This window comes from Danaus plexippus, chromosome 15 (genome assembly GCF_018135715.1).
Source record: "Danaus plexippus chromosome 15, MEX_DaPlex, whole genome shotgun sequence".
NCBI lineage: Eukaryota > Metazoa > Arthropoda > Insecta > Lepidoptera > Nymphalidae > Danaus > Danaus plexippus.
Genome location: NC_083547.1, coordinates 7,384,108 through 7,411,351, shown reverse-complemented (window position 1 = coordinate 7,411,351; position 27,244 = coordinate 7,384,108). Strand labels below are relative to the sequence as shown.

Here is a 27,244-nt window from a genome sequence, read left to right as displayed (position 1 = left end):
TTGTCTATTCACAATTTTCAGATGATATTCTCTTATATTATTACAATAAAGTCGGTGCACATCTTAAATATTATATAGTTAACTGTCTGATACACTCACATAAATATACCAGCGATCACGTTGCCTTGAAAAAAAAATCGCTCATAAATAAATGTATAAATTATTTAAGTGGAAGGGGGAATAATTACATAAGCCACTTCCATCCAACTCATACGTGCTGACCGATCTAGAGATGACTTCACGGACTTACAGATTATTTTTAAATGATCGTAAATATTTTAATACATTCATAATTTCACATCTTAACATGCCATTTTGTAAGCAACAGAAACAAAATGCTATAAATTTAAAATGAACCACCAAATTTAAAATTAAATTTATTTTGTTGGCTTTGAAATGAGTTTTGTTTTCAATATTTTGTATTAATATATATAAGGTAATTTAACATTTAAAATTATTACTATAATGCTTTTTCCCGGAAATGTAGTCTAATATAATAAGTCTTTTAACTTTCATGGTTACGACAATCTCGAGTTAATTTATGGTATTAACATTTACAATATAAGCAAAACCAACACATACGTAATATTTAAATCAGAGGGTTCTATCAACAATAAAAATAGCAACTTAAAAACAAAAGCGTAGTTGAGAAATACTGGTAATTTGTAACTTACAGAACGGCAACCCGCTAACTGGCTGACGTCAAACGAAAAGTTGCATTTAACAAGTTTTAATAGCACGAGCAACTTTTCACGAAAGCTTCATTGTGTTTAGAATTGAGCAAATATATTTATATAATTTTTGTTTGCATATTTTATTTTAGTTACAAGGAATAAAATTTAAACATTCTCGGTTTCTTATAATATTATACCAATTACTTTATGTATATGTTTTATGTTATACACATTTATAGCCTATTTGCCTTTGAGACAACTTTGTTCAGTTGAGTTACTTAACGTTTTTGTGCGACTCATATTTTTTGACACGTACTAACCTAAACTAACATCATTATAGAAAGCAGGTCTTACCTACATTTATAAAGCTTTATACCTCTACTAACGGCTTCAAAAAAAATGTATCACGAATAATTATTTATATCTTTAAAGCCTAAAAAAACAAATAAAACTCCTTATTACGCCCTCGCATGTTTGTTTTATATTAAAAATTATATAATATTCAAACTAATAACTTTTAAATGGTATTTATGACTTAAACAATTTACATATAATATAAAATAGCAATAACTTAATTTTATCTTACACCCAACAGTGTGGAAATATCAATTAAACTTCAAACACAGATTTTAGTTATAAATTTTCACTGTTAGTAAATACCTTGAATTTAATAAAAGTTATATAACAGATTTAATAAAAACGTAACAAAATTTTTCATCGTATATTAGAGCAAGTGTCCTTAAAAATTTGAGATTGTATAAAAATTTTTGGTTACTTGTAATTAGGTATTATAGAAAGACTTGTAATATTTTATTAAAGAGATTAAAATTCATAAAATTTTGTTTCGGAATTCATAAACCACGATATGAATAGTTCATATCCCAGAATAGGAGGCTGGTACAAGTGCTTGGCAATTTCCTCGTGATTTCCCGTCTGTCCGGGACGCGCGATAAAAGGACTATCTCTGGAGGGAACTCTATTTTACGCTTCATTTCATGACACTCCGTTTTGTACAAATTGCCTTAAATTAGACATTAAACAAATTTATCATTTTATCATAATTTAGTGACAATGAAATCGCCACTTAATCCGTCTTTAAGAATTCTTGGTCTTGTTAATAGTCACTCACTTAAATAACATGAATTAAAAAAGTTTATTACTTATTTTAAATAATTTAACTTAAAAACAAATTAAACACAGTAATTTTTTTTTTGGCTAAATTTACAAGAATTTAAAACATCTTTTTTAAAAGGAACTGTAGTATATGATTATTTATCACAAACAAATAATTTAATTTAAAGCAAACAGCCCAAATAACCTTATTTTATTAGTATTCGTTGTCATTAAAAAATCATCTACTGCGTTATATTTGTCGCAGAGAAGTTGACGACGGAGACGCAAAATATTAATTTTTTTGAACAATAAAAAACAATTAGAAGCTAAAAAAATGTTTTTTTTTATAATGAAAACTGTCAAAGAGTGTCGATGTAATGTTGTCCGATTATGGAAGTTTAGAGGAATAACTTAAAAAAATATTACAGCAAAATTTGATTTCAATATAAAATTAAGTAACTCATTCAATTTTTAATTTTTTTTTTTTTTGGAAAAAGCAAATCATTGAAAAACAGACCAATCCGTAAAAAAATTTTTGAAAATAGAATACTGTTCCCTTTTCCTAAATGCCCCTTTATTTATTTTGTTTCCAGTAAAATGAAGTATAGAAAAATTGTGGCAATCGAAACAGTTTTATGAACATCTTATCCTTAAAATAAAAATAAAATACAACATTACGACAATGCATCGTGACTTCTATGAAAAGCATCTTATTTCTTTAGTTGTGCAGAAAAGTTGAGACATAAGCAATATATTCTTATAAGAATGTTTGAAACAGCAGTAAGTCTTCATTGTTGGACTCCCCTTTGACTCGTAGTCGAATAGCGCAATATCGGAAATACGAGCTCAACTTAGGGATAAAGTTATTGTCCTACGATCTTAGTTTACACTTATTCACCGATTTGATAGTTTCATTGCTTTGTAGAAATTACAGTGTGTTTGTTGATAGACTTACTGTCATCAATGCTGTTATATATTACGTTCTCAGTTTAAAACGGAATGACTATTCAGTGTTCACACGTTTAATTTTCATTCAAAATAGTTTAAGTACAGCTTTTAGGTCCAAGATTTGTTAATATTTTTATATTTTGATGATGTGAGGACAATATTATATCAATTCATCCAATGACAATAAATTTATTCCAATAAATAATAGTTTTTTATTAGGTTAACGAGGTATTACCGCTGTGTGTGGGTTGTCTTTTCTCGGAATAAAAGGTATTTTAACGAAAACTACGTTTCAGAATTATTAAACGCATACATAAGTTTATGCATCTACAGTCCAGTTACTCAAGGATTAAACTGATAGGTCGTGATAGACTAAGAGATATCGGAGTGCAATGTACGACAAGTTTTAAATATCTTGTATTTACCTTTTGAAACTCAAAATACGAGTAACATAAAAATTATATTGAAAAAAAATTTTAATTTAGTCTGAAATTTTAAATAATTTATTTATTATAACAAACACAATTAATTTTAAAAATCAAACTGCCTTGTTGAAGTTTATGTCAACTGGTTGTTTTTATAGTGATTTAAAAAATAACGAGGAAATTGTAATTGAATGTTTTTGTTATCTAAAATCTTTCTATATAATACAACATAAATCGTTATCAATTTATAATACTTTTATAACGTAGTTAGTATTTAATAAAATAAACAATATAGCAAAAGTACGCCTACACAAAACATACTAAAAAACAATGCGTAAATCAATCAGATGAATTTAAATTTACAATGTATTTGAAATTGATATTCTATAAAAATAAGAATATATATATTGAATTTAATAAATAGGTCAATTTATATATTTAACATTACTTAAATCATGTTTTTTACTGTGTATTATGACTAGCCATGACTAGTTGATAGGTGTCAGAAATCTCCAAGCGTCCAGACTGTAAAAGACGTTAAGATGTATTCATTTGAAGGCAATAATCTACAAAGCAAAGCAACAGGAAAAGGAAAGCATATATATATATGAACTTGATAGCAGTTTTGGTGAAGACGACTATGGTAATACAATAGTTAATGTAATAGCTCAATTCATTAAATACAAAGCTGTAATTACACTGCAGTCCTGCACTGTTGAAAACAGTCTAGAATAGATTAGTGGTTAAATCTAAACTTGGTTCTAACAAGCACCTTAGATTACAAAGTCCATCTTTGAAATCCAATTCGAAGAACAGTCTGCTAGAATGCCACTCAATTATTACGATTCTGGTTTGGATTAGTATTTCTTTATTTATATCAATTTAGAGTCCATAGCAGTCGCTTTCATTGCATGATTACGTTCAATAATTATTTTGAATGAATATTGGTTATAAAGTGCCCTGCATTTTTTCATGGGCGATGTCTGTTTTATTTTATCGGTTAATTCAAAATTTTGTGTTGTTTTCAATAACATAAAATACAGCAACCAAATGTCAATTTAATTATATTTTGTATTACAATTTTATAAAGACATCTTGTAGTCTGTTAACTTTTAATACTTTTATAAAATAAGTTATTTTCATTGATTTAAAGATGTTAAGATGTTTAAACATAGTAGTGTTTTATAAATTGTGGGAATTTTATTTTTGTTTTCGATAGAGTCTAGCTCCCAATCAACTTTTATCACCTTGCTTACCTTAAGCTTAGAGTTTTTTAATTCCTCGACGGATTTTCATTTACTCGATTAAAGTTTCACTATTATTATAAATTAAATTAAATTATAGTTTATCTTGTTTTAAAACAGTTATTTGTATGTTTTATGACTAAAATCATTTATTTTTTTAATAAAATTCCACATATAATTCCAAAAAAGAAGGTATATCTGTACAAGTGAAAATAACTCTAGTTAAAGGCATTGTTGTTGTTGTTCACATGGTCTTTATAACGAGGATAATTTAAAAAGTACATGGCATTAATTGACTAAAGAGTGACTTTTATAATGCTAAATATATTAATAGATATTTTTTTAATTTTGTCCTTAATAAATTGGCATACTAAGACATTATGCAATTAGATTTATATTATATACACAGAGTACAGACAAATTTAATTGTATTCATTCGCCTAAATTCGCTAAAGTCATTTTGACTATACCAATGTAATGTGTTGAAACTGCTATGGCTTTAATAGCCGCTATTAGTAATAGTTATGTTCCAGTCATTGATTCGATATTATCGAACAAATTGAAACAAATTATTGCTTAGATAGACAAATCACAGGAAATATTCAAGCGGGGAGTAGTTAGTTTAGATATACCGGTTTAGCTTGACCGCAAGATAATAAATTGGCACTCCCGCCGCTAGCTTGTGCCAAGCAATACGAAAAAAAAATACCCAAAGGACATTCTTTATGGACTATTTAGAAAACACACCTTATGTTAGCAATTTATTTGACCGCTTGTTCTTTTATTTCTAATGTTTTTCTTTCTATTTACGCTGCCCTCGGTTTTGGGATGCGCTAGTTAACCAACTGAAGTATTAACTGAGATTGCTGAGCAATATAAAATAAATTGCAATGGTTTTAACATCGCCTACCATTATAAAATTTTACAAAAACAATATCTTGATAAATAATTAATGCTTATTTTGTTCATTGACTTTTTTTGTGTTTCATATAATATACAATTCCTTTTTACTTTGCGAAATAATAGAAAGCGAGTTATTTTTTGTACTACAATTTCATCAATTATGTACATGCAAGGATTCTGACCCGATTTCTCTTTAAACAAATCAATCTTGTTTTTCTACGGAAACGAATTATCATGAAAACATAAACTGAGATACATTTCAATTTCGGGGTCCAATTTGGGTCGGCGAATACAACCCTATCTTGATAGAGACGGATTACTGGATACAAAGAATAGGCGTCGTCCTTGCCTAAGAAAATCCACCTGATTAATACTTTTCTTCTCTGAAAAAAGAAATGTAGTGCGAAATTTCTGAATATAGTGGAGTCCATTTTCCGTCTTATGAAATGACATTCATCAATTTTTAAGTATGATAATGTATAATGTATTACTTTTTTCATTAAAAAAAAAATATATTTCTTATTTTCACTGGATACTAAATAAATTTGTATGTAAATATGTATGTTAAGTATGATTTTTATAGAAGCAAAGTAGGATATTTTTAGCATCAAAGGAGAATGTTACCAAATAGTTTTTTGTATGTGGTTTTGATCATGGTTCTCCACACAATTGGCTGAGATCACAATTTAATTTATGTAAAGTTGAAATAGTTCGAGATTTGTAGCGATAATCTCATCAATAACTAATTTTACGAAATCATTGAGATTTTCTCATATCTCAATAGAATTTAATTATGCCCAATATGTTAATTATAGTTAATCTACTACTGACACAAAAAAAAAACTTTTCAAGAGAAGATATAAATGTAGACAGTTTTATTTAGAATTTTTTTTTCAACCTAAAAAGTATCAAGTTGTAATGAACACAAGAGTGTAGTTTTGCGGCTTCTTTACACTGTTAAAACTCCTTAGTCATCTATCTCAATAAAAACCCGTTTTTCATGCAACAACCATTACATAAATTCACTTTTAAAACATTACTTTGTGATCTCTCTTGATAAATAAAAAATCTAGCAATATAATTTATGATCTTTTCTCTTAATATTTAAATGAACTTTTCCAAAAATAAGCATTTTGTAATTAAAAACAATGTTTTCTTTATTGTAATAAGAGTCATTAACTTCAATTTTGTTTTTCATTAGAAAACCTGGACTTTAAAAAGTTCAAGTCCGCTGTCCTTCTTGTTTACAAATCTTAACATTGTTAGCTATATTTTTAGGTTTCCAATATATCACTTTTAAAATAGCCTACGATACAAACCAATATTGGTATTGCAAACATTAAAAGAATAAGCAAATCGCCTGTATTTTATTAAGAGTATTATTTAATAATTATTTTTATTATACTCTGTCTTGGCATTTAATTAGTAATAAAAAGTTATTACGCCCAGGTGGTACATGTCTGATACAAATAAAATGGCTGTACTTATCTTTATAAAAAAATAACCATCTCCAGCTATAACCAGGCATTAAATACAAAAGTCTACAACATAACATAAAAACATTAAATTCTATAACAGTAAGTCATTGCACAGCATAAATCAATTGAAATATAATTACTACAAAAATATTGTCAGCGGATACACCCAGCTAATTGCATTTCTGATTCTCTTTGAAGGTTCCAATAATTACCATGAACAATTGAAATCGAACGTAAAAATTACAAAGATACTGAACTGTAATTCAATTCACTGTAATTCAAATGTCTCTGAAAAAACGCTAATAAGTAAACCTACACAACAACAAAAAAAACTTTCAATTACTTGAACTTTATAAAAAAAAAAAATGCAATTTTTTCCAGAATCCGCATTTTTAAGGGATGAAAAAAGATTAAACTTTATGTGTAATGGCGTCGGAAACGCAATTATTTTTTAATTCAGTCGCTCTCTTCGTGATATCGTATCCCCAACACCATTTTATACACGTGTCTCCAAAATATATTTCTTTTTATATTAATACAAAGAAAAAAACTTTAATCTAACATCTATATACTCGTAAATGTCCATGATCAGTTTTTATTTTCATGACTTGAAATTAAAATCTTAATTTTATTTGTGCATTAGATGGCATGTCACTTTAGATCTTGTTTTTTTAATATACATTTTCTTCACTCTCGAAATTAAATGTTTAAAGAAGTAACATTTAAATAATGGTAAACGTTTCATCTGATGGTAGCTACCCACTCATAGACAAGAAGATGTTATTTCATAACTATCACTGCCAAAGAAAAATTAAAAATATTTAAGAGACCAATGGAATTTAAATTAAAAAGAATTTGGTTATGACCTGCAGCACTCGCACTCACATAACGCAGCTTAGATAATTTATTTCTACTTTTTTATAAATTAATGGTGAAGCAAATAACCTGAGTATTAATAAATACATAACTATATAAATTTTTAAGTTTTGTCGTATTAAAAGCATAAATAACACGCAAAAATATTCACGCACACACAGAGTTTCTAACGTAGACTATATATCCAAAAACATATCAATTAATAAAAATTCACACATTATCATGACATCGATATTATTATATTAAAAAATTATCATAGTCAATAGGCTTTTAGGACTATAGCATATAAGTAAAAAAATAATAATATCAAATTTATCAGATAGAACTAAATGACGATATATTCATTAATACCCAAATACATTGTACAGTGGAGCTCATAACTTGTAGTATAGGTCGATCCCTCAGTTCTTCACGCGCCGCCTGCTCCATTATTCAAAGAAACCCCCACCATAAAACTGCTCGCTACTGAATTGTAACGCGGCTAAGGGTAAGTCCCTATTGAATAGTCATCCCTTGTTCTAAGAGATTTTTTTTATAACAACGTCCCAAACCAAGTTTCAAGAATCAATCCGTTATTATTATGAGATATTAGTAGTTAATTAGTTACTTCCAATAAATTATTCAGATTACGTACTATTCTATAAAATAAAATTATTCGGAATACGTTCTAATCAATAATGTTATTGCCTCTCAACAATATAAGTACTCCATAAAATAATGTGAATTAAATAAGTTTTCTCAAACTAATCCGTTTAACATAAAGTGGCATGGCAATGCCCTAAGGCTTCAGCCACATCTGTCGTATAATAAACGCCGATGTGATCGGAACGCACCAAAAATGTCATATTTTGTCAACTGTGACAAAGCGTAGAGTAAACGTTAAATCCTACCATGTCAAACAAAAAAAAATGTCATTATCTTAAAAATATAACTTGAAATTTATTCATGTAAATGTTTAAAAGTTCCACAGTCGAAACAACAACTCTAAAATATTAAATTTCCTAGAATTTAAAGGCGTATTTGATTGACAATAATTATACTACTACCGTCTTTTTATAGAGTAACAATTTAATTGAACTATCTCTACTGTTCCCTTAAATTCGTATTTACCAGCATACATTACTTCTGACACGTTTTAAGTTATACAATTTTAGTGATTCAGAAATTAAGTAATATTAAAGTAACAGTGTGGGTTCGTAACAGATAAATAAGAACGTACCTTTACCTCTACCAAGACCTACAGAAGCGCATTGTAGGCAAATGAAATTCAAAAGCGCACTTCCCGAAGAATTTAAATATTTGTTCAGTTTTTCTATAAATTCATTTACGATTCAGTGTTTAAATTGTTTTTAATAAAAAATTGTTTTTAAATATTTTAGAGGGAATGGCAAAGCAAAATATTTTGGTAAAAAGAAAAAAAAAATCAAACATATAGATATTTCTAAGGACTATTCCGTTGTACAGTCATATCTCTATTATTAATTATAAATATACATCAATTTCGGTCTCCCCCATAACTAAACAAGAATATATGAAGTGCCAACATATTATAAATTAGTTAATATCAAAAGAAATCAATTCACGGATCAAGAATAATCCTATTTTACCTGAATTTAAGGCTGTGGTATTATGGATTCATTCCAAGGTCACAGGATTAGATTGTCCAAATAGAAAGTATCTAGTCCCAGGAGATAAGTTACCAAGTACCCCCAATAATTGGGGTGGAATTCTTAACATATGAAAATTTTGTGGATAAAATTTCCAAAATAAACCACATACTCGTACATTTCACGAATGAGTCTCAACAATATAATATTATAAGAGTAACAGTCTTATTAACCCTTTACTTGGCAAGAACTAAAAATATGAAAAAAAAGGAAATTATTGATAAATTTTGTTTAATTTATGAATGGACAACTTGAGAAAAATAAAAATAAAAATCTAGGTATCCTAGGTTTCGAGAAAACTTAAGTACATCACAATGTACACTGCCAATTTTACAGAAATATTATAAATAAATTGTTTGTACATTTTGGTGTACACTACCAAGGACATAATGAATTACATTATTCAGGTTATTATAAATTTATTTCAAAAAAAGGAGGAAATATTTAAATTATTCTTTATTATTTTAGGTGAAAATTACGAAAGCAATTACGTTTTATTTTTCCCACAACAAAACACAAATGTACGTTACATTTTATACAGTAGACAGATGTTCTTCCACTCTTACAATATTTGCAACGCATTGTTTCATTACCTGCTTCTGGAAGATGACCTGTGTTATCAAATCTGACGCTATCAGTTGGTCGGACTGAGACTGGTTTATGGATTTTCAGATTCTCGCCTATATCGTCTGTAACGTTTTGGTTTGTTCCTATTCTATTAGACTTAGACAACCCATCAAACAATTCAAATCTGAAATCTTTCAATGAAGTCTTCTTCCCATCTCTTCTATGTAGGAGCCAAGCGTTATTTATACACATATCAACAAGTTGTGAAAATATTCCCAAGTACCAACGGTGACTTTTGAAGGGAGTTCTATATAACGATATCAACATATCTGCTAAATCGACCCCTCCCATATGTTTGTTGTAATGTTTGACCACTTGAGGACATTCTACATCTACTTTCTTTTTCTCATCCTTATCGTATCGTTTGATTGTTTCTAAGGGGTACGAGTCTATGTAGGTGCTAATAAGTGTAACCACTTTATTGTCGTTCCACTTTACGACTGCCAACTTATTCTTATTGCAAACCACCTGGGCGCTAGAACCGCGTTTCTTCTTTTTTAATTGTTTGTCAGTTGGCAATAACTCTTGACAGCCTCTGAGACGATTAGTCCTTATTGTTCCTAGACTAAGGATCCCGTATTCTTCCCGCAGAATATATGTTAGTTCAGGCGACATAAAAAAGTTATCAGCATACACAATGGCCGGCTTTTTCTTTATAGTTTGACACAATGCAAGCACTACCATACCTCCTAAACCAATTGTAGCTTCTTTCTCTGAAAAAGTCAGTCCACGAAAGGTATCGTCGCCACCATACAGAATAAAATCGTAGATGATACCCGAAACACCCGCACGGACAAAATTCTTAAACCCCCATTTCTTAGGTTTCATTTTTATGTACTGCTTTCGTTTACCTGCTTTACGACCTTTATAAGGTATCATCATCTCGTCAATGGAATATTTTCCTTCTTCTTCAATTTTCAGAAAATTTTTGCGTATTTTCTCCATTAGGGGGCGAATCTTGAAATAACGGTCTGAATCTTGCAAAGTATTATCAACAAAATGAATATATCGACGTATTTGTTGATACTTTTTGAGAGGCATAAGATCAGCAATGAGAGGGTATCTTGTTTTTCTTGCCCAATAGTCAGTATAAGCTGGCATCTGTACTATACCCATCATGATTTGAATGGCCAGGAAGCTTTTAATCTCATCTTCTGTCAGCTGAATAGATCGACCTAGTTGTTCAACTGCATATAAATTTGTATTATAAACAATGTCAGTAATTAAGTCAGGAGAAAAAAGAAATAAAATAATCCAGTACTGTCTCTATTTGTGTTTGATGGAGATTGTATAAGTTTTCTTCAAGAGATACATTGTGACGAAATACTGCTTTTAACCATTGATAATTTAGTGATGATGCTATTGAAGGTGGATCAGAGGTATCTGGTGAAGGCGGTATATAAGCATTTGCTTCCTCATCAGATGTGGAACTATCGTCAGAGCATGCGTTTTGAGCGGGTACCAAAGCCAAGATCTTATGGGCGCGAGTTAGTTGTAAGTTCTGCAGGCGGAAAAAGAAAAAAAAAAGTTCAAAGCAGACAGTTTTTATGAGAAGGTAAAAAAATAAATAAACAAAAACTGCCGATTCGTTGAAAAACAAAAACTGTGTAAACTTAGCAATGTACAGCGTGGTTACCATAGTTCATTTTTAGTATTTTAGTGCGTTATTGGCAACGTGCAGTGCAGTGTACATACATTTGTTTCAACCAAAATCGGCCATAAAAATTGACACAGTAACGCATAAAACCACTTTTTGAGTAATACATAGTTTTTAGATCAAATAACACACCATTTTTTATTAGTTTTTGAGCTAAAAAGTAATTTATAACGCAAAAACTTACCCGGGTCCCGCCAACACTTTGTTGTTTCGAAGCCATTTTGAATTTGACATGTGTTGTTCAGTGTTGCAACAACGAAAATATTTTTCTACTAATTCTAAATTATTTAGTAATATTTTTAATAAAAACAAAACAAAAAAGTATTATTATTTAACCAGTAAATTTTTTTTGAAATGTATGTACAGTCTAATGTACCTTACCAAGTTAAGGGTTAAATACTATACCTAAATTTATACGAAGAGGAATTGTTTATGAGTCACTAAGAGTTTTGTTTTGTAGATAAGAGTTGTTTATAAGAATCAGTTTTATAGAATAAGACTCCGAAGACCAAGATAAAACTTATATGTCACGATTTTTTACATAAACAAGCTACTGAGTGGTTACAGTTATAAACATTCAGCTTTAAAATGATATTGAAATTATTATTTAATAGTATAACAAACTCGTTCTCCTAATTATAGAAATTTTAATGGAAACAATAAATTTTAAAAACATGTATAATTTTATATATGTGAAATACAACAATATGACTTTAAAACACACGATGAATCATTTTAACATTATGAGCGAATCAAATAAACAAACACGTTTCTGAAATACTAATTAAAATTTGGTTACACTAAAATTAATACGATATATTCAGTGATACCGCGCTTGGGTTGCAGCTAAATCGAAACTTGCTAATGCTTGCGCAGCCTCAATAATTAATGGCCTTATCTGATTCTCGTTCTATAAATTACCAAGTCTATTTCAGACTATTATATTTCCAATCGAAATTTATTATTTTATTCTCGTCATTTTCGTATTTTATAATACAAAGGTATTTCGCTAGTTCATTGTGCTTTCATATCGCGTGTTCAGTTTTGCATGAAATATTATTTAAATTAAATACAAGTTACATTTATTTGTCGATGAATTTTGACATTATTATATTGTTACTGTTTAATAATGTGCCAGTTTGCCATATGAGCAATTAAGATATTATATTGAACTCTATTGATTATTTGATTAATGGGATTAAGTCAACTTTTATTTTTAGTATCAACTGAATACAATTTCAAGTGATGATGAAAATGAAAATCAAAATAAAAGAAGTATACAGTATCAAAATGAAGTATAATAATATAACCAAAATAAAGTTAATACACCCCACAGTTATGGTTACAACTGCTCAGTCTTGAAGACAAATAATATTTTAAGTTGAAAGAAAACTAAACGCATGCAAACTGTGAAATCTTTGACTACGCATAAGAAATGAGGAAGTACATTTATTCTTTAGACGAAAGAATTAAGATCCATCTTATTTCTTGTTGTTCAATAGCAGAAAGAAATTGAAAGAATAAAATTGTGTTATCGAGGTGTGCTTGTGCTGATGCCATACGGCATACTAGATTGGTTTAAACTAAATCATGGTTACCGATAAGTCTTTTTGCATATCTCCCCAAAGAATCTACAACTGGTAAATGATATTTTGTCTTCAGCTTTGTATTCAGCTCTGCTTAGATATAACATAGGAATTTACACAGAACCAAACCTATAATTTGTAGAGATAAAGAAACTAATCCGGTGTATTACACTGGCGTACTTTTGTAAGGACACTGAGTTTCCTTGCATCTTCCTTAGACTCGAACGAGATAAATTGCCCTAAGCAAGTTCCGACGCGTAATAACTGAAGCCGATTAATGCCCACACCGAAAATTTGGAGTCAAGATAAGCTTACTCGTTTTTGCTATAAAAAGGCAGAATTCTGTTTTGGTGACTTTAAAATACTCAGAATTGGTAGAGTCACATTTGGTGACTGTCTGAAGTGTGTAATTCACGTTTTGTTTTTCAGCTTTATTTTACTCCGTCTGGCTTGAGAATTGAATTAATAACAGTCCACAACTTTACTCAAAGTCTTGACATCTACGGAAATTATTTAATATCCGTATCTGATACCTCATGGTCCATCAAGTTCAAGCCAAAATCTTGAACAAAGTTTTTAGTATTTAATTTATTTAATTACCCTTTATACGATTCTTCTGCTTGATTGAAGGCATTCATTTTGGAACTAACATCCAGAGCTTTGCTGTTCCAATCATCTACCCAGAAAAGAAACTGTGCTGATCGTCTTAATAACATTTAGCCGGAAAATATGGGTGAGTGTGTCCAATAATATTTTATTTTAGGACTAATCTTTGATTATTTTTTTTGTAATGAGGTTTGAAGCAGTGAATTTGAATAAATCCTTGAAGTAGTAACCGCCATGAGGGTGGGTACTTGATCTGGACGCTTCGCGGAAGCACTAACCGCCCAGAGATCACCAATTGATCATCTCGTTCGCTTTCTACTCGGCACCTTGAAACAGCGTCTACTTCTTGATAACTTTATATACATACCGTTATGTCTTTATAATCTCGGTATACTTAAATAATAACCATTAAGCTACCTTTTATTGAAGTTAACAAAAAATATATTGAGGATTTAGGGAAAAAAATAGTCACGAATATAAAACGCAGACCACAGTGTAATCAAGTTTCTATCAAACAAACCGAATCGAATAGCTGATAGCACCGCAGAACTGCGTGAAACGCGTAAAATTGTAAAAGTTAAACGCCCAAAGCCTTTCAAAGAAGCTTAGAGAATATAAACATTTCCAGAAAGTTGGTAATGAAAACCGCATGAACCTTTTGTGAACAAATCAATATTATTCCAACCACTTTTTATTTAAAATACCAAAAAAATTGCAAACAATACCAATTTAGTTAAATATGTAATTATGAAACCCGAAAAAAAATCATAACAAAGAATAAGATCAAACTATGAAAATCCCAAATATTATACTTATGACATTATGAAATATTTTTCAAAACATATTAAGTTTTTATTATTTAAATATCTTACGTATTTAAAGTGAATTGCTACAATATTCTGTCTTTTTCGGTCGACAAGTAGAAACAACTGTAACAAGGAAGACCCAATTTCATTTTTGGAATTGCAAAGCGTTTTGTCTCAAACGAAAACCTTTAAAACAATAAACAGGGTAAATATATGTATCCTTTAATTTTAGCAAAATATGTTGAAGATACAAATGAAAAGAAAATATATTATAGATATGTACATACGGTTTGATGGATATAATTTCCACATGAGAATGTAGTTTAAAAGATTTTACCTAACAATTTCAAATTTCTTTGATGTCATTGGGGTTACTTAATGCTTTTTTAGTTATTTTATAAAATTGTATTAAATTATATTGAAAGTAACTTGAAGCGATAAATATTAATAAAAGATTACAAATTATTACAAATTGATTGATTACAAATTACTTAATTGACAAATTCATGAGGATGCCAATAGGTATAAAACATTTTTGCTGGGGACACCGTTCATGTCTGTGCTCCAATATACCATTTATTTAGATGAATTAAAGTGTAAATAGGGCAACTAGAGGCAACTAAAGCAAAAAAGTATTATTAAGATATTATGTTGATGTATGAAACCGCAGATTCCGCTTTCTGTGTAAAAATATTAAAGAGGTTTTACTTTATTTAAAAAAAAAAAACAGTCGTTTCAATCATATATTTAAGATATTTCGATACTGACACAAACCAAAACAAATAAATCCTCCTAAACAAATAAATTTTTATCCCTAGAACTTATAATTACATGACTGGTTATATTAAATAAAAAACAAACTAAAATTAGAGGTATCTCACTACTACTACGCTATAGTTCCTAAGTTATAAAACTATATTACAGATTTAGACGGTGCCTCTCTAGCAGGTTTTTGTCGTTTTAGTTGTTAGATCTGACAGTTATATGAATAATAAATTTTCATTGTGTTCTTCAGTCAAACAGGCTTGTTATTATTGAACCGTAAACAAATTTTGTAACATATTTTATTTTAGTATTTGAGTTATTTTATAAGGTTATGTATATAAATAATGTTATTAGAATATGAAATCTAGAAAAGTCAAAATATATTTTTAGCATGTGTTAGTAATTTTCCGTCTGAAAATTACATTAACATTTTAATACTTTAGTTCACGAGAAATCTTTCACAAACTCGGAATTAAGTTATCTTGAAAGTAAATTAAAAAAGCTCAATTATTTCTTTTCTTGTTCAACACCTTTTGTAATATTTATTGAAATAATATTTAAGCAATTATAAACATTATACTTTGAGCTACAGATCAGCTTGTACTAGCTACAGCTTGTAGTACACTACAAGTCAATCAAATTAATTTCACACAAATTTGTTTTATACCTTACTTAAAATTTTATTTTCACGTAATTAAGTTTATCTTATTAAGTTAAGGTCCATTTTTTCACTATTTCAATAGGTTAAACAGTAAGGTCTTTTCTATTGTTACTATTGGTGGTGGCTTTTATTCAATTACTAACAAACTTTTACCCATATATTTTTTTAAACGTCTTGTTGAAAAAACCTTAATACGTCATGTTCTTTAAACTTCTAGCAAAGAAATTCGAAACTTTAGGCCTTTGAAGACATATGGCCTTAATGAAAAATTACCTTATAACTGATTTTTCTACCCAGAGAAAATATCTTAATTTAAAATTTAAATACACAATACAATACGAAATCTTAGTTAAAATAAACGAGTCTACTTTAGCTTGGAATAAGAATCTTTAAGCTCTCGCGGTTCCTCGAGAAATTTGGTTCGAAAGTTTTACCAAAGAAAACTATTAAATTAGTTACGTCGCATATTTGCAGATAAAAAATAACATTAAGTAAGTGAAGTTAATTAAAAAAGACAGAATATTGAATAACTACAAATTTCTTTTATTTAGTTGTAAGTAAAATTTCATGACCTTTTTATTTTGATTTTCATTATAAATATCAAGCCTGATTATATAAAAACTATTGGTCATTTAAAAATTCCTTTTACAATAATTGTTTATTAATAATTTTTTAACTTTCATGTTTATGATATAATACGGAGGTAGAAACAGAAAATTATTTATAATGTGAGGACGAAAATAAAAATTTCTACCGTCAGTCTTTGCACGGATGAAGGCCACATATAAAGCAATCCACCAATATACAGTTGCTTAGAAAATCCGCTTTAGCAAGTTAATGATCAGGAGTTCTGAAGTTATTTTTTTATTAATACTTTATTAAACGCTATATAACCAAGAAAAAAATTAAAAAAAACTGATACAGTGAAAAAAGGGGACGGTATTATTGTCAAAAGGCAATCTCTAACAAATAACCTAAGGAAAGAAAATATTAACCTGTCATATGATAGTGGTGATATTTAAATAAGCAAACATACTAATAAGTTCACACTACTACATAAACATAAATAATATAAATTATATATGGAGCCTAAACTAATACGTGTATATGTATATATATATATTTATTATACATTATCAATTTAACTTTATCTGACAGATCATAAGCCGTCAGTGAGTTCTTAAAATTATTTACTGTTTGAGATATTCTTATTTTTAGTAGTAAAGAAATATAATTTATGATTAAATGAATAAAAATGAATATGATGTTTATAAAACTTTATTAAAAAGGAAGCCATTTTAAGTGCTGAAGTTTTGTAATGATCGTGTGGTATGCAGAACACCGAGGAAACTTTCCTTTAAATAATTCTGCATTCCAGAGTTAATCAAAAGAAAGTCCAAAAGAAAAAGCATGTGGAGATCTCAGTGTCGTCGAATAAGAAGCCACTTGAGTTTTAGTCAAAATCCTGAAATGTAGCCCGACTTCCACAAGGCAAATATGCAATACTATGGGCAAACCGTACAAAAAGATTTTAAAATCTCACAAGCTTATTAAGTTGTTCCTCTGACAAATTTAGAAAATAACTGGGGTCACTATAATATTAACTAGAGAAAAAAAGGGAAAGTGCCAGCATAGCTTTCGTAGGAATTGGTAAAGATACCTTAGACGTCTTAAAGATCTCAACGCTTGGATTGATCTTAAATCTTTCTATCTCGGCTTAGGTCGTTTATATGACATTACCATGGCAGTGTCTAGTTAATATATATTCCTAGAACTTTAGCTGTAAAGCAATATGGCATCATGAAAACGTTCCCAATGAATTTTAAATAAAATGCGGTTACTGATAATAATCCGAGATTTTTAGAAGTGAATTTGGAGATCAAATTGATCACTCCATTTTTAATGAAGATTACGTTGTTATTGACAGCTATCATGCAAGATGTCACATTTTCAATATCCGAGTGCCGATAAATTTGAACATCATTTGGATATATGTATGTGATAGAAAGAAAAAAATTACGAAATTAGCTCATTAATAAATATAGAAAGTAGTAGTAGAATAGCCCACCACCTTGTCAAGCCCTTGACTTGACGTCCTACCAGGACGACATAGATTTATCCGTCCGATTACGTCGCCGACGGTCAGTGGTCTAATTCAGAAATCATTCTGTCACTGATAGAGACGTAGTAGAACATAAAAATAAAGTTTGAGTTGGTGCCGAAGATTCAATATTAATTTTAGCTTTTTCCAAAGATTTAATGAATAAAGATAAATAAATAAAAATAACTTAAATTCAGGGAATAAACAAAATCAAATAAACGACGCACTTTTTCGTGTTGCTGTCTCGTTGGCATATTGAAAACTCGGCATTTTTCCGGCGAAGAATCAGAACATCAAGTTCACAGCCATTCATCATTTTTGATGTAATTACTAAATTTGCTTGTTTAGTGTCGACATAAAATTACTTAAGTATATTAAAATATTTAAAGAACTTAGTTTGGAAGATTTATTTTCCTATCCAGGTTTTTCGCTGATTACTATTTCCTTTTAAAAGATTTCTTTACATCACAAATATTTAATGGAAGTTTTTAAAGGAATAAAAAAAATATTATAACTTTCATAGTAACAATATGTATATATTTAAAAAATATATTAATGTTCTTAAAAAAACATAAGAATAAAACCATAGATTACAAGTGTTAGTAAATTAATGTTTTTTTCTCTAAGAGTCAAATAAAAACATTTTACACTTAAAAACATAACAATACTTAATTATATTTTGTTATGAGTCATTTAAAAAGCACACTATGGTTAGTTAACAAGATTTACGAGAGTAAGAGTTATGAGTTGCAAAAAAGATGAGACTTCTATCTCCTTTTTACAACTTATTATTTTAATTTTCTTATGTGAATACATTTTATAGAACCTATGAACGCAGACAATCTTCACACTTTATGCAAAGACATATTAATATAAATATTTTTTTGCCTTGAAATGAAAATTTAAAAAAATCTTTGTTCATCAAGGTTTTAAATCGTCTTACACGTGTCCGTATTACGCAATGAAAATTTCTCGAGATAGGATTATTGTAGATGGGTCACAATGGGAAATAAAAACTCACAAAAAATAATAAAGAAGAAATGGACATAGACAAGGTGGACAAGGGCAAAAACTGTTTAGACACTAAAAATATTTCACATTGGTGAAAGTAAAATCGGGATAATAATTTCATTTATTTATTTCTATACCTTATTCAGAGACTGTGCCAATGTATATATACGTCAATTTATGTAAAATATAAGTAAGTCTATATTTTTAGAAAGCTTGAATAGAATTTTAGTAGCAAAATATATGAATATTGGTACCTTTAAATGAACAACATTTACCTTTATAACGAATATGCGTTTCAAAAAAAATAATTTGCGTAATATACGTAATATCTGCTTAAAATCTGTATAATTACAAAAGATGATTGAAAATATAATTGTAATTTTTTGTCTATATACTATAAGAGTGCTTCACACTATGTCTAGCTTCTTGGTTTTTTTTTTTTTAACTACACAGTATTTAATTAACAGAAATTTTATTATATTTGTTATGACTTTATTAATAATAAAAGGAAACAAATTATCGATGGAATCTGGACTTGTAAACGATATTATGAGCCTTTATTTGACGCTGATGAACCTCTAAACTTCTTTTTTACCGACTTACGTAAATAACAAATCTGTATGTACCTACTGTTGTAGTACGATTATTTTATTTAGTTGTATTGTATGATGTTTTATTATTCAATGATTCTGATAAACACGAATCGATTTTGTAGATTCTCTTTTGATGTCTATAAAATTAACTCAACTGATATAAAATTGAAGTCATTTTTGTCAAAATGTAGTAAACAAAAATTTTGACATTTAATTTTTTTTTAACGTAAAATAACAATCAACGATGGACGCATTCATCAATCAGTGATTTTAAATTTTCATTGAGCAGGTTCCCACTCCAAATAATCCTATTCTTATATATTAAAAAATGTAATTGTTATAATTTTTAATTCATTGTCGTTTAAGGCTCCTGTTCTAAGGGAATTAAAATGTTTCCTTTTTTAGATTATTAATTTTATAGCTTTTTTATTTACCAAAACAAAATAATTTCAAGATTATTGTCATTTATAAGATTTACATACATATACAAATTGTTCGTAATTATTAGTGGTAATGGTAGAACTAAATTCGAAGGTTATTACAACGACGATATAGAAGACTTTCAATTTTCAATTTCCATAACATCAATGTGTTTTTATTTATCAACTAAACTTCTTAGCGTCCATAATTTTTTGGGAAGCCCGAGAACTAGTAATAAACGTTCATATAATCGTACTTAAATGAATCCACAAGTTCAATATAATTAATGGAAGCAAAGGTTTCATCCTTATCCAAATTTTAAATATCTACATTTTCGAATAGGTACTTCCGTAATATATTTCTACTTTATAAAAATAAAAATTGGTGTAGGTATAATTTTATATTACTGTTCACATTTATTTCTTAATAATATCCATTCTAATCGTTATAAAGAAAAAATTGGAACTTTTTGTAATTTATTATTTTTGAATTAGTTAATTAATATTTTGTGTCGTTTTTCGGTGGAAAATATATTTTATTTTCTTATAAGATTACTTAAAAAAATAATACATCAAATACAAATCGAAAGATCAAAATGAAAAAAAAATTCAGCCAAAACATTAATACATAACAAAGCCAAAATATACCTGAAGATGCTACATTAAATCATAAACGATAAATTACCAGATGTGATCATATCGATGACGTGACCCTTAAGACCACAAACATATCTATAATCCTTTTCATCTCGTTTACCGGGTGAGAAGAAAGTGTTCATTATTCTGATATCTAGATATAGGCAAATGAAAACCGAAAAATCTGAGTAATATAACATATAAAAGATATTTAAATAATTTTGAAATGTTTAAATATTTTAAATATTTTTCAACAAATTAAAATGGAGCAAGGGCGACTTCAAGATTGTAGTGTTTTTTGATTCGACTGTCTTCGTAACTTAATTAACACTATAAAAAACTGTATCTAATACAGACGGTTGCAGTAAATATAATACCAATTCTTTCACATTTTCCTATATATAGTTTCTTTTTTATTTCCTCCCCTATGACGCAATTAATTTATATAAACAAAAAAAAATCTCGTTTTATTTACAAAATTCATAAAGCTTTCTTCTTGAGTCAACGGATAAAATAATAATTTACTCTAGACTTTTGTTCTTAATCTCAATAGTTGGGATTCCCAGTATTATCAACATTCATTATGAATTATGTTTGAAAGGCTGATATTATTTTGTCATCAAAATCGAAACAAAGGGATCTGTTTTAATTAATATATAACCTAAATAAATCTAAGTAGAACTAGTCAAAGGGAATCTTATTAAATATCGTAGTTAAACCGAAACAGCTACGTGAGATTAATTAATTTACCCAAGCTATAAAGCAAATGGCAAAAAAAAAAATTACTGTATGCTTAATTGAAAAAATCTTATTACTTATGTATTTAATTACACAGTCTACTAGATTCAAAGGCAATAAAATCGAAGAAATATAGAATTAAAACAAAAATGTATATAAAATTTAATTAACAAGTCCTTACAACAAGTTAACGTTGTAGATTAAATTTTAATTTGGATTTGAATTTAAATTCAGGTATAAGTTTTACATTACTTTAATATTAAAAATATATCCCAGGAAATAGTACTTGATAAGAAAATAGTTTTTTAGTTCATGGTTTTTAAATGGCCAGTTTAATGATAACGTATAATAGCATATGTAACTAACAGTGCCTTACGGACTGACATAATCTAAATATATTATACTGTGTGCTTCAAAATTTGATTGAAGTTGAAAAGGGAAATTGATATATTTAAATTGAATAGAAAACCTTCAACTTTTTTCGTAATATTTATGTATTTTATTGCTTTTTAAACAATTCACAGAAAAAAGTAAGTAAAATAACTCGATTATATTAAATCTTAAAATTACCGATTTACGAATTACAATTTCTACTAGACAACCTAGGACACTGTTTATTAAAGTTTCAAAAAAAAATATATGAATATTTTAAATTTGCATCGAAACTTAATAAACAGTTTCATTTACGTATGACCTGGGTGTAATATATAAATATGCTGATACAACAACTTTGTTTCTTTTTTTTATAACACAAATTAAAATCAGTTTTATTATTAATTTAATAAAATTAATGCTACAGACGCTGTTTAGTCATTTAACATTGAAGAGTCAGTCGGCAAGTCAATTATATGGTACCAAAGCATTAAATGTGAATCAATATGAAAGTTCAAGGGCAAACGAAATCGACAAGCCGAATGAAGACGTAATAGCTGCCTCGGAATAAGTTTCTGCTTTGTAACATATAATCGATAAAAAGTCATTGAAAACTAAGTATAGAAACGAATTCAATATAATAAATAATAATGCGTTAAATAACATAAATAGCGTGTATTCAAATATTATACCTATGAATTTACTCAGGTTTAGTATAGTTGGTAAATGTTTGTTTTTTTTTATGACAATAGAAATATGCTCTTAATACAACCAAAAATTTCCACTATATTAAATGGTGGGTTCACTATTGACGGCTGATATGTTTGCACTTGTTTGGGCGCTTCTTCGATTTTTGCCTAATCCAATACACGGATAAAAGAATACCTTTTAAATTTAATGTGTTAAATAAAATACAATGTGCTGATGCATATCATGTGAGGATTTTGGCATACAGTGGCATTCCACTGGTAGCAAAACTTCACATGATAAAAAGGTGTGATCGATGAAGAGCATGTCGGACAACCGAGTACATGAACAAATGAACCATTGATAAATTGTAAAAAATAGTATTAGAAAATCACTATTAAAAACGCTGCTGAAATTTAAAATTTTTGACAAATAGCTACATCGGTTTACTTTGCTAACTGAAACAGATGCATAAATTAATCTTTTTGTGACGAACAAATATTTGTTACTTTTTGAAGATACCTATTACAAAATAAGCTGCTGGTAAATAGAACAAAGGATCTTACCTAAAAGAGTCCATTATATAAACAGAGAAAATAAAATTTTATTTGGTTTTTGTTTCATATATACACGAAAGTGTAGCAAAAAATATTTCATATTGGTCTAGATAATCAAGTTTCTGTAATGATCTATTATTAAAACGCATTTTATAATTGCTTTCGTTTGATCATAATTAAAAGTACTTATTTTTTCAAAACCATAAAAAATGTTCTCTTAACATTTTCGTTATTTGGTCACAAGCCAAAGTACTAAATTGACATGATTAAATATTTCATTATAAAACCTTTATAAAAGCTTTAAAAAAACTTAATTTATAAACTTGGGATAATTTTTATTTAACAATATTAGCATTTAAGTATCATAAATTTAATTCTAAAAAGAGTTACGTGTTTTAAGTGTAAAGACAAAGACAGTCTCACTGATTACAAGAAACATTTCTTTATCGTAAAAGCACTTTTTATCTTCAGTTGCCGGAATTACTCGTGACAAATGACTTTGCGGAGAAAGGTAACGGTTGACGTGTCAAAGGCATTTAAATGTTCATTGATTGTAATTTGCGTTCATAGTCATTCATTTATTATTTAAAACGATTTTTCACACTTTTGCAAATTGTCACTTTGTAATATTGGTTACGATGTGTAAAATTAAGTGAGTGAATGGATCTTTACGAAAATAGGAAGAATACAGGCCACTGTTGTTGTAGATAGATATATTTAAAATTATAAAGTGTTTAGTAATGTTATATAAAATTAAATTACACGTATCGTAAATAATATTACTTTAGAAATACACGATTTTTTTTAAACAATTTACATGTAGAATGTTTTTTTATTGATACAAGATTACTTGAAATCCATTTTCATAACATAACAATTTAGAAATATTATGATTTACAACGTCAAAAGGAGGGTTACAGTTTAGACAATAATGTTTAGTTAAAGGTGACTCTATTTGAAACTAGACAAAAAGTGATCAATATTTCTACCTCCATAGTGCCTCCGAGTATCTTATGGCATATTTTCATTCTTTTGCTTTTGTCTAGCCGATGCTAATTCATAGCCACAAGTGACATATTATATTTACTTATTGAGGTTCAATAAACTGCTTTCGAGAGAATGAAATAAGATGACGAATAAAAAAATATCAATTATAATATTGAATTAATTTGATTTCATTTAGATCATTAAATAAAATACGAAATTATGGACATTAATCTAGATTAAAAACGAATAATTATCATTAATAGAATAATTTGTAGTTCTTGTTCATTTTATTTCATTAAACATCTTTAAGTGTTTAATTTAAAATAATTGATTAAACCTACATATGTCGCTTTATAATTAGATGACTCATTACGTAAAGTTTTTAATAATGTCCAGAAATTGTAATGGTTCAAAATGAATACTCTATACTGACAGATACTTTTACATGTTAAACATCAAAACATCTTGTAACAAACGTGGCATGGTCGATATTTGGCTGAAATTTGAATTTTCAGAACGTATCACGCATTGGATTTTCTCTAACTAGGTGGAAGAGAGGGGATCGATTTCTCCTGTCTCCATGTGGAGTTTTTCTCGATAAAGTAACGTAATTTTAATAATAGGTATGCGTTGACAAAATATGTCTTCTTTTAATGAGATCTAAGACTTTCGCGAGTCTTATTCATTTAAATGAAACTAATATTATAAATAATAAATTTAATCTACATGTCTTCTTTTAACAATAAAAAATAACACCTAAATATGTATATATAAGAATAGATACAGGAATTGAATTCTTTATTAGGTTTAATTTTTTGGCATTGTTTAATTAGTTCAAAACAAAATGACATAAAAAACTGCCAACCAGTCGTAGATAACATAACCAGAGAAACGAGTCGATCGTACGATTATCCAGTTCGTTCCATTCCATTTTATCTTTCAATTTTAACCAATATTTGTGTATATTGCTCTTTCTTCATACGCACTTGCAACATGAAACCCTCAGACATCGAGTAAAAAATATTTTTATATGATATATAAAAATATTTTTTCTATAATAAGATCTAAGACTTTCGCGAGTTTTATTCATTTAAAAAAAATAACCTTCTTAAAAATATAAAATCCATTTGCAGAATCTGCGATTGTATAGTTGGGTTATAATTTTAAAATTCTTTCAATTCCAATTTTTCATTTTAATCTATTCACAACATAGAAAGTATAAACAAAAAAGTAAGTCTTCACAGCGATTGCTCTTCCTCTCGCTCAATGTACCTACCTCAATAACATCAGATGAGAAATAATCGCCTAGATTTCTGAGTCACTGTTAATGTCTGCTCGTCTGGGCCAATGGTGGTCTATGCAGAGGTATTTGCTATTTTTGCTGCACATTATCAAACTGCTATCATCGCTGGTTTTAAGTTACGCATATGACTTTTGTATCCTCAAAGCTTTCCTTTGGGCAATTCATTGAGTCGAAAGTTAAGACAACTGAAGGAAAAATGGGTGTTCTTGTAAAAGCGCAGCAATACTTCTAGCCAGGACGCCTTCTTTGTCTTTGCCAATACCGTAAAATCGTGAGTAAAATACTCATGACATATTTGGGCAACCAAAGAAAAATGTCACCTCGGTGCTGTGGACTCTGTGGAGAGACATAGAAGAAGGCTTTTGGTGACGATTATGTGGTTAAAGCTACTCTACATACCTTTGAGTACAAGCGTAAAGTAGCAGACTATTCGATATTCTATAGGATACACTTTGAAGAGTGTGTACAGGAATTGCGTGATATAATAATTCCAGCACTACCTATTTATCATTTGACAATCAGTGGCACGCCGGACGTCCAGTTTTTGGAACATGAGATGAGAGTCAACATGAGATTGGAACAGTTAGCCTGCATTGTGTTTCCTTCCACTTAGAATTTTGGTGTACTCAAGGCCAGAGTTACTGGACTATTTGTGGGCTAGTTTTTTTAAAATTACCTACTTTTAGGTGTAATTATAGTCAAGCGCTATCTCTAGTTTATATTGAATAAAAATAACGAAATGGTATTTCAAATTCCTATAAAGAATTACATTTTTCTTGGAATTTGGTTTCTCATAATAATTATAATTTCACATTAATTAATTTTAGTTTCACTAAATTGACAATAAGAGATATAAAAGTTGAAAAATAATCAATTTAGGCTCCGTTTTACAATTAAATTATTGAACATTAAATTAAATTAAAACTTTAAATATAGTTATGCTATGCTTAAGTAAAATCACTTATAATCGTCTTAATTACGGAAAAAACTAAAAAAATAGATTAAAAACAACAAAAGAGAACTTCAATATTCCATTTACGTTTTCTTAAAACAATATTATTTTTTTAAATATTGGGTAGATATTATTTGAAAGCAGGTAAAAATTAATCTGGTAAAGAGCACAACGGAGGTTATACATCACAATCAATCCTTGTCAAACAAAGTAATTTCGGCAGTAGAAGAGAAAACAAGCTTATCTATTGCATTTATCGTTGCTCGCATTTTAAATTAACTTTGAAATGCGTCACGAAACGGATATTTATCATTGGGATTTGATAAACAGATAATCTTTAAAAATAATTGTGTTTCAAAGAAGAACTTTTTTTATACAAAGTAAGTTGAAGTAAAATTATTGTTGCTTTCACATACGTTTAAGATTCAACATTAATACACGTATACATTCTAGTATATAATTTCAAGTTAACCTCTTACTTCTAGAAATAAAAATGTTTTTTTTTTTTTTACCAAATTGGCAGCTATACATTTCTTCTTTTGAAATGTTTTAACACTTAAACGACTTTCAACGTATTTAAATGGTTTCATTGAGCTTCAACCCCTGTTTTGTGTTGAATTTAGTTATTAAAATATTACTGGACGGATCGATCCGACATTTGGCATCTTTAGTTTTGATGACAATACTATATATATTCAGTGCCATTGTAAATTCATTCACAAGACAACATAGATTAATAGATGATCTTTCCCAATTCTCTGAATAAGGGTACCAAGTAAAAAGTTTTAAACGTGGAGTCGAAAAAGTTTTGCTCATAATACGCTAGTGTTAGTAATGATATTAATATTGAAA

The 27,244-nt window shown here is 28.5% G+C and overlaps 2 protein-coding genes across 2 annotated transcripts; both read right to left on the bottom strand.

Annotated features, from left to right (window-relative positions):
- Positions 1–1,525: 1,525 nt before the first annotated feature.
- Positions 1,526–11,071, bottom strand: LOC133319235 (piggyBac transposable element-derived protein 2-like). Its single transcript, XM_061522905.1, has 2 exons — positions 9,922–11,071; positions 1,526–1,695 (listed from the first exon to the last, which is right to left on the bottom strand). The coding sequence occupies exons 1-2, from the start codon at positions 11,069–11,071 to the stop codon at positions 1,526–1,528; spliced, it is 1,320 nt and encodes a 439-aa protein (XP_061378889.1).
- Positions 11,072–11,183: 112 nt separating this feature from the next.
- Positions 11,184–11,997, bottom strand: LOC133319234 (uncharacterized). The gene is made up of 2 exons (XM_061522903.1): positions 11,797–11,997; positions 11,184–11,456 (listed from the first exon to the last, which is right to left on the bottom strand). Exons 1-2 carry the CDS (start codon positions 11,830–11,832, stop codon positions 11,184–11,186), a joined length of 309 nt encoding a protein of 102 aa, XP_061378887.1. The 5' UTR covers positions 11,833–11,997.
- Positions 11,998–27,244: the final 15,247 nt, after the last annotated feature.

Coding starts and splice junctions, on each gene's coding strand:
- LOC133319235 (XM_061522905.1), bottom strand. CDS start 11,071: ATGGGTATAGTACAGATGCCAGCTTATACTGACTATTGGGCAAGAAAA. Junction 1,696..9,921: donor AGGTCATCTTCCAGAAGCAG/GTAATGAAACAA, acceptor GTCTAATTTAAG/GCAATTTGTACAAAACGGAG.
- LOC133319234 (XM_061522903.1), bottom strand. CDS start 11,832: ATGGCTTCGAAACAACAAAGTGTTGGCGGGACCCGG. Junction 11,457..11,796: donor AAAGTGTTGGCGGGACCCGG/GTAAGTTTTTGC, acceptor TTCCGCCTGCAG/AACTTACAACTAACTCGCGC.